The following is an 11,566-nucleotide window of genomic DNA, read 5'->3' as shown; positions in this document are numbered from 1 at the left end:
TTATTCTTTGTTTTATTCAAAGAGGATAAAGTGGGCGGCATATAAGGTATACACATATGGGGTCGGTAATTGTATGATATTGTTTACTCTCATCATCCACAAATAACTAAAAAGGAACATCCCTTCTAACTCTTATATGCGTATAAGCAATTATGTACATTTTGCTTTGTTATTTTTATTTTTATGTTTTTTCAGCACGAAATTTAAAAAAGCATAATGGGTATTGAACGTATGCTGAAACAATTAGTCAATGTTGTTGGACTACGCACTGACAGGAGTAAGCCGATATGGTTTGAGTTGACAAAAATAGAGTTGGATCACTGGCCTATAAAGCCCTAATAATTGGTCACATTGACCATCATCATTCACACACACATAAAATGAAAGTGAAATTGCCGTCTCCTATCAACATTCTTATTATTATTCTTCAATTATTTGTCTTGAGGCGCTTATTGCCCATACCATGAGCTAGCGCCCATTTCACACGAGGAACACACAAAATCCTCTCTCCTTAATTTGATGTTTCTTTTGACAGCCCGATTCTAGAAGACCAACCTAACCTATGATACATTGCCACGTGTAATTCTTTTAGCCGACAAAATAATAGAAATAAGTTGTATTCTATGATTATATAATGTAAGTATTAATTAGATTTTATGTTTCAAGTCAGGGCTTTAGGTGTATGTTGTATCAACTGTATATATCTCTATGGTAAAAGAAACACATAGTTAATTACACAGTCCGTCGTTAGTAGGCCCCCAACAATTTAGGTGTGTCTGTCTTCTACGTGGAGGACAAAGAGATGACAAGTACGCGAGCGATAGATTTGTAAGTATATAAACAATGAGTGACACAATTGAGATACAGGGAGGTGGCGTCTAAAAAGATTCAGACTGTCAAATTAGAGAACGTAGAATTCGAAGTAGGACAGAGAAGATGATGTTAAACATGACAGAAAAGATAATGTTTAACATGTTCAATTTACGATTATTTGATAATTGGTCTGATAAACTGTAACTGCGACATTATAATTGATTGGGGTCCGTGGGTATATGGCCCAAAATAATGTTCAAAAAGGGTTTAGGGTCCAATCTTCCCCAAAAATGGATTTTTAGTCCTTTTGCTCTTGGGACTAAAAACCCTTAATATATATTACATAATTCTTTCCATGTCCCAGTCGTTTTTCACGGGATTTTAATGTGTGGGGCCGCACAAAAATTTCAAACGGTTTAATGTACCTTGATTTTAGGATAAATTTTAGGAAAAAACGGTTAGATTCTCACGAAAATTTCTCTCTCTTCTATAATCTGTTTAGAAACAAAATCTAAACTTTCCCAAATCAATTTTCTCTCTCTTCTGTACAGATTTAATACGGAGATTTATTAGCCAAAAATATGGAGATTTATTAGAAAAAAAAAGATAGAAACAAATCATAATTTCTCTCTCCTCTAAACAGATTTGGAAATCAAATTTTCTCTTTCCTATTATCTGAATCAATCTAGGATCAATTTAGCGTGATTTGGGGGTTAATATACAAAACATATATATCACTTTCTCTCACTTAACTTTCAGTTTTGGAAATAGTATATTTTTCTGGGAACATTAAAGCAGCATTTGTTTTCGTTTTTACTCATACATAAATACAAATCGAATACAAATTATGAAACAAATACGTAAATTATGTATTATTTATGACGAATAAACCATCATTAGTCAAGTATACAACGTAATTTATCAAATGTATTTGGGTCTTGTTCAGTAAATTACACATAATTTCTATTACATAACACATAATTTCTTTTACATTACACATCGTTTACATTCTGTTACCAAAAAATCGTTTACACTATATTGTCGAAGAGCATATGTAGTCTTGAGCAGGACAAACAACATTTACACTATATTGTCGAAGAGCATATCCAAATGATTTTGCACCACCAGGAAACAAATGACCAACTTCAGTAGCAAATTCCATAAGTAACAACAAAACTGCAAAAAGAAAACATATACATTTGTTAACAAAACAAACAATTTACTAGAAACGACATGTATAATGGAAAAAATTATGCATACTGTTTGTTAAACTTCATAATGTGTTAGGAGACAAACATAACGTTAGTTCGAATCACAAGGTCACTGTTATGTGAAAAAATATGTATAATGTGCAATAAATTACATATAATTTTTGGAACATTTATTGTACTATAAACGGCAACTGTTTTGTGAAAAAAGTACGCGTAATGTTGAATAAATTATATTTAATTTATGCAGATTTATAAGATGTTTTTGATATTATTTATAAAGTATGTATAATTTGTAACAAAATACATATATTTTACATTCTGTTATAAAAACATCGTACAAAAGACGTCTGCGTTATGTATGTGTTATGTTCAGTAAACATCATGTAATGTCGTGTAAATTATATATCGTTTACATTTTGTTACAACCAAATCATACTAGATCTACTCTGGATAAAAAATGATATGTAATTTATTGTAAACGATCCGTAATTTATGTTAAATTATATATCGTTTGCATTCAGTTATAACAAATCTTACGAGATCTTCTCTACATAAAAAATTGTACGGAAACCTTGATGAAGATTTGAAGAAATGATCTAAAAATCTGTAACCTTAAACTACTAAAAAGTAACAAAATACATAGATACAAACACTTCTTAATCGCATTATCTTCAGTAAAGACGGATTTAACATTAACATAATAAAATCGGTTATGAATCTTAGAGAGAGAAAATCCTGAATAATGATGAAGATTTGATTAGATGATACAGAGAGAAATCCGATACTGAATTTGTAAGAATCAGTCATGAAGGATTATCTCATCAAAATATATATCATTCAATAAATTTTTAGAGAGAGAAAGACAAGAATTTCATATTCATTTGAAACAGAATCATTTAAGAAGATGATTGTTAACCTGTTTAACAATATTAAGAAACTGTTTTTGAATATCTCTAATGAATATTAAACACAAATTTCTTTGCTTTAATGGAAGATTTTCAGTAGATTAAGGTGTAGAGAGATAATCAATTATCATAAAATAAAACAAAATCACAAAAACTAATAACTTGATTAATGTTTCACCTGATTAACAATGGTGATTTGATTTCAGCAAATCAAAAGAATATGAATCAAGATGTCTGATTTAATGGAGGATTTACTTTCGAATCAGATGAAGAGAGAGGGAGAGAGAGTGCAGAGACAATAAGGTTTCGGTTAGAAAACTTACTGATTATGAGAAGATCACGGTTTCTTAATATAAAAACGTGATTGGAGAGAGAAACAGGGAGATAAAAATGGAAAATATATTTGGTGATTTTGATCTTATAACTGTTTTTATATTTAAGAAAGGTTAGTACAGGTATTAATATATAATAGTTATTCTCGGAATTTGTGTTTTCTGTCTAGATTGAACCAAATGGACCAGATATCTATTTGTAATATTATTTTGGTTTTTATACCCTTTATGGGATTAGAGAGGACTAAAAGTCCTATTAGGGCCTATTTTTTGGGCCATACACCCAAAATTTCTAATTGAAAATGGTGCTATCGGAGAATCACAATCTATAACTACAGATAAAGCCATGAAATCTATTGCATAAACCACCACAATTGCAAGTTTGATTCGTCACAGAGTCAGGACGCAACAGAATGATAAATCGCTAGAACTAACTCGTACTGTTTAGGTGGCCTAGTTTTCTAAATTTCTTATTAGTCTAGGAAATTAGATACTAGTATCTTCAAAAACAGTAATAGAGATATTACAAGATTGCCTAACTATACTCTCTCATTTGACCATTGCCAATAGAAAAAAAAAAGGGTTATTTCCCTAATGGCCCCCAACTTTGTGACCAGCTTCCTGCCTGTCCCCCTAGTTTACGAGAAATACCCATATGGCCCCCTTCCGTTATAACACCGTCACTCTCTCTCCTCCATCATGTGTTTCTCTCTCTGCCAACTCACGCCACATCATCTGTTACGCCACCTCATCACCTTCTCCGGCAGAGGTCGCCGGCCGGAGAAGGTGACCCCAAATAGCCCCCAACTTTGTGACCGGTTTCCTGCATAGCCCCCTACTTTATCAAAAATACTCAGATGACCTTCTTTTTCAGTTACCGTTATAACACTGTTATCTAGTCATCACCTTCTCTCCTCCATCTCATCCTTTCTCTGCCACCTCACCTTCTCGCCACTTCATCGTCTTCTCCGGCGAGTGTCGCTGGTCGGCCAATATTTCAGCCGGCGACCTCTAAACATAGAAACAAAAATTCCTCTCTCCTCTCTTTCTCTCTAAATTATTTTTTTCCTCTCTCTTTAGAACAGATCTAGAGAGAGAGAGAGGAAAAAAAATTTAGAGAGAGAGAAAGAGAGGAGAGAGGAAAAAAACTGTTTTTTTTAAGGTCCTCGGCCGATGAGGTGGCAAGAAGGTGAGGTGGCAGAGAGAGGTGACGAGATAGAAGAGAAAAGGCGATGATTAGTTAACGGTGTTATAACGGTAACTGAAAAAGAGGGACATCTGAGTAAAAGTAGGGGGCTAGGCAGGAAACCGATTACAAAATTAGGGGCTATTTGAGAAATAATCCTTTAATTTACTATAGGTATATAAAAATCCCAATAGGCACGTCCAGATTTCTTGGAATAGGTTACCAAGCTATTATGCCATTTCATAGAAGTGTTTGTTTCTCTAGGGCAAAAATATATAATTGCTTTACAAATATGTCTGCCGATGATGAAATTTTCGATCAACTTTATCTTTATCATGATATGTCAATGATAATGATACCTCAATGATGAAGATGAGGATATTTAACCAAAGATTTAAAAATAAAGACGTAATTTCAAAATGGTGAGAAAATGTAAATAAATGTAAAGAGGTGCTAAAGTAAAGTTAAAATTGTCACCCGAAATGGTATTGTACACTTAAAAAGTACGGGTTATTGAGCCAACGCATTTTCCCGGCGACTATATAGGCAATCGTCCAGTCATGGTATTTCCGACGGCGATAAATACCTCTATCACTGGAAGATTAATTAAGAAAATTACGGTTAGGTCGTGGTATTTTCGACGGCATTATATAACTATATCACTAAAAGATTAATTAAGAATTTTTTTCCGGAGGTTAGATGAGAAAACTAACTTCAACAAACAAAACAACAAAATGATTAAGAAGGACTACAAATGGCTCAAAGCTAATTAAAGCATCTCAATTTGTGATTAGGTTCGAGATTTTCTTTATGGTTGGTTGTCGTTCCAGTAGAAAATGGAAGCTTTTGCTTGGACAATTGTTTCCTCCACTGAAGCTTCTTTGACATACGAATCATCCATCAATCTCTTGTTTCTTTCAAGCCATATATTCCATATGATTGCAAGTGGAATGCATAATTTGAAGAAACTTTTTATATTTGTTCCTCCTTTTGTTTTCCATTATTTGATTAGTTGGATGATATCCAATAAGTATGAGTGAGTAGATAGCAACAAGAACTAGTTGAGATAAAACCTTAATTTTTGAAAGACAAACTAAAAATCTAGCATTTCCCAAACAAAAATAAGCAAATCTAACATGGAAATGCATTCCAAGATCATCTCTCAATGCTTCCCCAGAAATCTCAATATGGTTGGTTGCACATAATCTTGCACATTATGCATTGCTCCCTATGAATTGCCCCCTATTTAGCCCTTTCAGTTCACTTCCGTTACATTAAGTCCTTGTCATTATCATTTTTAGTCTCTTTAGGGAAGGGTTGGGAATCGGTTCGATCGAGCCTACCCGCGCTTTGATTTCATGGGGCTCAGATGGGCTGGCCCAACAACATCATGCCCCATTGGAACTCCGGTCCGGGTTGACAATTGAACCTTTTAGTGTGAAGTGAAATGTTTAGTGTATAAAAGATGTTGACTTCATTTATGACATGATGACTCACTTATGTAAAAGAACAGTCTAGATCGTCGTCAAACTTTTATTTTTTTTGTTGTATAGTGAACGTGAGTCATCAAGTTACAAATTAAGTCAAAAAAAATTATGCACGTGAATTCACTACGTAAAAGAACAATTCGGCTCGTATACTTTGATTTTTTTTGTATTTTAGTAAAACAAGTTATCAAGCCACAAATTAAGTTAAATTTTGTTCACATGCGGCTCCCCTAGTTGAAAGAAAATATGTTTGGGTCACCTTGACCCAAATAACCACAAAAGAAACTTAATTTTATTAGAATGTAGTCCGAGTAGAATGAGATTTTTTTTCTAAAACAAGAAAATAAAGAGCACATAAACCATAATAATGCAAAATAAACTTATTAATGATATGGCAGCTAGAGTTTACCTTTTGGGGATTTATTAAGCAAATTTAGGGTTTTCCCGGTGAAGAAGAAGAAGAAAACAAATAGTAGAGCATTGAATACCACGCGGTTTTGTGAGGCAGAAGAAGCATTGACACAGCTGACTTTTGCAAACCCAAAGATTTAATGCTCTCCCTCTATTCATTTCTTCTTCTTCTTCTCCTCCTTTTTAGACAGACTCTTGGGATACCTTAGCTCTCTCTCTCTCTACTCTCTCTCTCTCTCTCTCTCTCTCTCTCTCTCTCTCTCTCTCTCTCTCTCTCTCTCTCTCTCTCTCTCTCTCTCTCTCTCTAGGGTGAGCTAGCCACTTATAATTAAGCATAGAAAGTCTCCCATTTTCTTCTATATATATGACCATAATACAGTAGACTTGGACTCATGTCTCTTCTTTCTTAATTAACAAAATATATAGAAAGAGAGAGAGAGAGAGGGTGGATCACTTTCTTAGTTAACTTAGCTCTTTAGCTAAAGGAAGAAGAAGAAGAAGAACTTAGGGAATTTCTAAAATAAAGACATGGGTAGACCACCTTGCTGTGATAAAAATGGTGTGAAGAAAGGTCCTTGGACTCCTGAAGAAGATATTGCTTTAGTCTCTTATATTCAAGAACATGGTCCTGGGAATTGGAGGGCAGTTCCTACTAATACTGGTATGCCTTTAAATCTTACATAGTAATGTTTTTTTAATAAGTTCATGATGTAATTTTTGTAACCCTAACTTTTATTTTATATGTTTGTGTTGTTTAGGTTTACATAGATGCAGTAAAAGTTGTAGGCTTAGATGGACTAATTATCTTAGGCCTGGTATTAAACGTGGTAACTTCACTGATCAAGAAGAAAAGATGATTATCCATCTTCAAGCTCTTTTGGGTAACAGGTAAATATACTCATTACTTCTTTGTCTAGAACTAGAGGATATGTGTTGTTGGATTTGTGTTTGATCTATTATTTTGTTCTTTTGTATAGATGGGCTGCCATAGCTTCTTATCTTCCTCAAAGAACAGACAATGATATTAAGAATTACTGGAATACCCATATGAAAAAGAAGCTCAAAAAGATTGAATTAGGTTTTAGTGATCATTTCACAGAAGGGTTTTCAAGTTTAGAACCAATAGCTAAAGGCCAATGGGAAAGAAGACTACAAACTGATATGCAAACAGCTAAAAAAGCCCTAACTGAAGCTTTATCTATTGAGAATTATAAACCCATTTCTGTATCTGAATTAAGTTCTTCATCCATTTGTTCTGATTCACTTATGTGTACACAAAACCCTCAACCAACAACAAGTACATATGCATCAAGTACTGATAACATTTCAAGATTGCTTCAAGGATGGATGAAGAACTCACCTCCTCCTAAGTTTTCTCAAACATCAACTTCAGGAACTACTACTACACAAAGTTCAAGTGATCATGAAGGAACCCTAAGTGTTGTTACAAAATCAGATGGATGTTTTCAATCTCTATTAGGGTTTGATCATTCATCAAGTACTACTACTCCTGATGTTTCTCAATCCATGACTATTGATGATCATCATAATCTGAATTATGCAACAGTTACTAGTAATCCATTCTTTCATGAAGATGAAAACAAGTTGATTATGAGTTGTGAAAAAGAAGAACCTTTCACAATGATTGAGAATTGGTTGTTTGATGAAAGTATTTCTCATGTTCAAGAACAAAATCATGGAGGGTTGTTTGGTATTTCACTAGGTGATGATGAAAAATCTGAATTCTTTTGATCTAATTAAGTTGGTACTTCTCCTTTTTGTTAAGGTTCTTAATTTGTCCTGTTTTTTGGGGGTTTTTTGTCCAGTTCTTGAACTGATTATCATCTTGTTTGTCATCATCAATGGAAGGAAAAAAGAAGTGTAAATTATAGAAATCCTCACAAATATGTGTTTTTTCTATCAAATGAGATTAGCATGAAATCAAAAAAATTAGGGTTTCATTTTGTTATAAAAATCCTACTACTACTATATTTTAATGAAAAGATGGTTTATGAGATGATCTAGCTACATTTCTACTGTCTGTGTAAAAGTGCAGGTAAAAACTAGGGTTTCATTTTATTTATGTGAATTTAATAGCATTGTAATTTCTTTAGATCTTGGTTGGTGTGAAATTAATTTTAAAGCAGAACTACAATAACTACTTGGTGACACATGGCTTGGATACTACTGTACTTAGATTGTGATGAAGATAATTGGTTTGACTTATTTCTTTCAATCTTGTGATGGCAGGATTAAGATTGAAAGTCAACATCTATCTTTCTTTACTTGCTTAATGGGAAAAATATTGGAATTTAGTGAGGAGAAATTTGAAGAAAAATAATTTTGTCCAATATGATCAATTGATTAGATTTACTCATACTTATGCATGCACTAAACAAAATGAATGGAAAATGATACCTAGACTAACAATAGACCGCCTAAATCTTCCGAAACCGAAATCAACTGTCTCTAGTTTCACAAGCTGCCTTGATGCACTTTTCCTCTTTCGATGTATTAGTTGCTTTCTGATTTTGGAAGGTTTTATCTGGTTGTTCGTATATCATTGTTGAAAATGAATTCTGTGTATACTAACTAATAAATTGTTCTTCATAAAAAAAAAAAAAAAAAAACTAATAAATTGTTATAATGAGTGAATATTTAATTTGGGATTGAAGGTGTAACTTCTAGGACTTTCTAAGGATAACAAAGGAGCACGTCTAGGACAAGTCTCCTATTACTAATCCATCCCATCTCAATATATGGGTCGCTTTACCATAATAAATGTTAAACAAGGTGGCACATCATTTTTCAATTTCGTCTAAGTCCCGTTTCATTCAGAATATTTAATACTTTATCAGGTTGGATTTTCTCTTATGATGTGGCTTTAGATCACATATTGAGATTTATATTCCTTTTCATTTTAAGTTCCAAACTTAGGAATCAGTATTATTCGTGAAAAAATGTGAACTTTGACTAAAAATTAATCATCATAAGCATTTAAATTAGTGCTAAACCACATTAAATTTTTGTTAATACTCTCAGTGCATAAGACTTTCTCTGTACACCTCTATAAATTTGTATTCTCCCTAGTGCTATACAGAAGTATAAAAGAGATGGAGTTGATTCTAGTTATTGTTGGTTTTTATTTACACCATACCTACTCCAACTTTGATCGAAGATACTTTTAGTTCATTAGTTTAATCTCTTAACACTAACAAGGCGCCAACAAGTGTTTGGCCAGTTGGTTGTGCAATTAATCTGAAAATTCGAAGCTTACAATTTCGATTCATTGTAAAAGTAGATGTGGAATCTATCCTTTATTGACTTGTGGTAAATAGTAAAATAAAATATAGGTAGGAATAGACTTTCATACCTTAGAAAGCTTCAAGAATCCCGACCTATATGACCTATAGTCTCAGATGTCTTTAGTGATGGTAGTTATCAGACTTATTCAAATTATTTATCCTTGAAATGATAACAAGACAAATCCAACTAAGCCAGTTACATTTTTTCTTCCTAATTTGAATGGACATATTTTAATTTTATATTTACTTTTCTATCTAACTATGATCCCAATCAAAACTGAAATTTCTTGAATCCATATAGTTATGTAACATAGATAACAAGAGCAGTAACTAGAGCTTCTTATTGATCTCTCTCACAAGTTACTCTTAACATTAGGAGGTGGAGAAATGTCATGGAATATGAAGAAATGACTATAAATGCACAACATGTGAATGTCTTCCAACTTTTATCCCATTTCAACAGTTGGACTTTTATCTTTGATTCTTACCATTTATGCACTCATGAATATATATGTGAAAAAAAATCCAAGGGTTAAAAGCATGAACTAGATCCATAAGACCCTCATGATTATTTTTTTTTTTTTTGATGAAAGACCCTCATGATTATCATAACCAAAATTTGAAACTTTACCTTCAATTGGAAAATCAGAATCCACAGTGCTATATTTAATACCCCTCTCTCTCTCTCTCTCTTTCAAAGCACATGTGGGGAGGATTGAAGTGAAGGGGTAGGGGACAGCAAAGCAATAAGATGGCCTTAATTTCCTTCTTAATGACAAGTAATAAAAGATGACCCAAAATTGGCCCCCAAATTTCCTGTGCATGCAGCTGTATGGAATCATTTTTACTAAACAAGTCCACCGAACTGTGCATTAGTTAGAACACTCCCTCTAAAACTTATAAAACGATGGGATCGGATTTTAGTAGAAGCAACTATTATCAAAATTTATCTAATGTAATTTAATCATTTAAAAAGAAATAAAGGAATATTAAATGGGGCTTTTAAGACTTATTAGGTAAGCTAAAGATGTTTAAATTTAGACTCTTATGTGTTTATTCAATTCATAGATTTTAATGTAATTTCATAGGGAGTATTATTTTTGTGAAACATTCATGCTCTGTAATGATTGTAATGACTCTTATCTAATGAAATAAATCGTCTAAGAAATCGATGAGCCCCTGCCATTACTCAAGATGGATATGTGGAGACAAGCCTTGTAGATTAGAAATGTCTTGCCTCTTTCACAGAAGGAAACTTCCTTTCGACTCATCATTTACTGCACATGTTGCAGGTGATGTAGTGATGGGCTGCCAATTTTTGATATCTAGAAGGAAATTAGAAATACAATACTCAATGGCCTGTATATATATATATATATATGAAAGACCATACTGCCCACAAACTTACCGATCTCGCCCCTCTTATTCTATTATCTAGAGTGGGGTGTCAAGGAGGCGAGCAACCTAGAGTCAAGCAACCTAGAATTATTTGTTAACGACGAGCCTCCCTGTGCCCAAGCTAGGTTCATCAGATAAAATCTCCTACATCCTATAAGAAAACAACATTGTTGTAGCAAAATCAAACTCGCAATCATATATAACTTCCTCTAACGTATAATGTCTTTCTTATGACCTTATCAATAATTTTTTCTTCAGAGAGACAGAATCATGTGCATTAATTTAGACAAGAACTCATCAAGATGGCAACTCATGAGAAATCAAGCATGTGAAATTTTCAAAGGGAGAAGAATAATGTATGACTTGGGAAAGATTGATTCTTTCTTTTAATCTTTCCCATTTTTAGTCGAATGACACAACTTAGTGGGGCTGGTAACAATGACATGAGAGTTTTCAATTAAAAATATATCTTAGTGAGAATGACCACTTACAATAACAACACAATTTTCACTTTTACT

General features: G+C 33.1%; 1 protein-coding gene across 1 annotated transcript; it reads left to right on the top strand.

The window, feature by feature from the left end:
* Positions 1-6,425: 6,425 nt before the first annotated feature.
* LOC147553104 (myb-related protein 306-like) lies at positions 6,426-8,362 on the top strand. Its single transcript, XM_086671254.1, has 3 exons — positions 6,426-7,006; positions 7,104-7,233; positions 7,323-8,362. The coding sequence occupies exons 1-3, from the start codon at positions 6,874-6,876 to the stop codon at positions 8,095-8,097; spliced, it is 1,038 nt and encodes a 345-aa protein (XP_086527380.1). The 5' UTR covers positions 6,426-6,873; the 3' UTR covers positions 8,098-8,362.
* Positions 8,363-11,566: the final 3,204 nt, after the last annotated feature.

This window comes from Eschscholzia californica, unplaced genomic scaffold (genome assembly GCF_041429995.1).
Source record: "Eschscholzia californica isolate CP2 unplaced genomic scaffold, dmEscCali1.0.p SCAF_3, whole genome shotgun sequence".
NCBI lineage: Eukaryota > Viridiplantae > Streptophyta > Magnoliopsida > Ranunculales > Papaveraceae > Eschscholzia > Eschscholzia californica.
The sequence above is the reverse complement of the archived record's forward strand: the minus strand, read 5'-3'. Positions and strand labels throughout refer to the sequence as shown.

What these genes read in the sequence shown, in the direction of transcription:
- LOC147553104 (XM_086671254.1), top strand. Translation starts at nt 6,874, where the DNA reads ATGGGTAGACCACCTTGCTGTGATAAAAATGGTGTGAAGAAAGGTCCT. An exon ending in GGCAGTTCCTACTAATACTG is followed by an intron (nt 7,007 to 7,103) that starts GTATGCCTTTAA and finishes TGTGTTGTTTAG; the next exon opens with GTTTACATAGATGCAGTAAA. An exon ending in CAAGCTCTTTTGGGTAACAG is followed by an intron (nt 7,234 to 7,322) that starts GTAAATATACTC and finishes TCTTTTGTATAG; the next exon opens with ATGGGCTGCCATAGCTTCTT.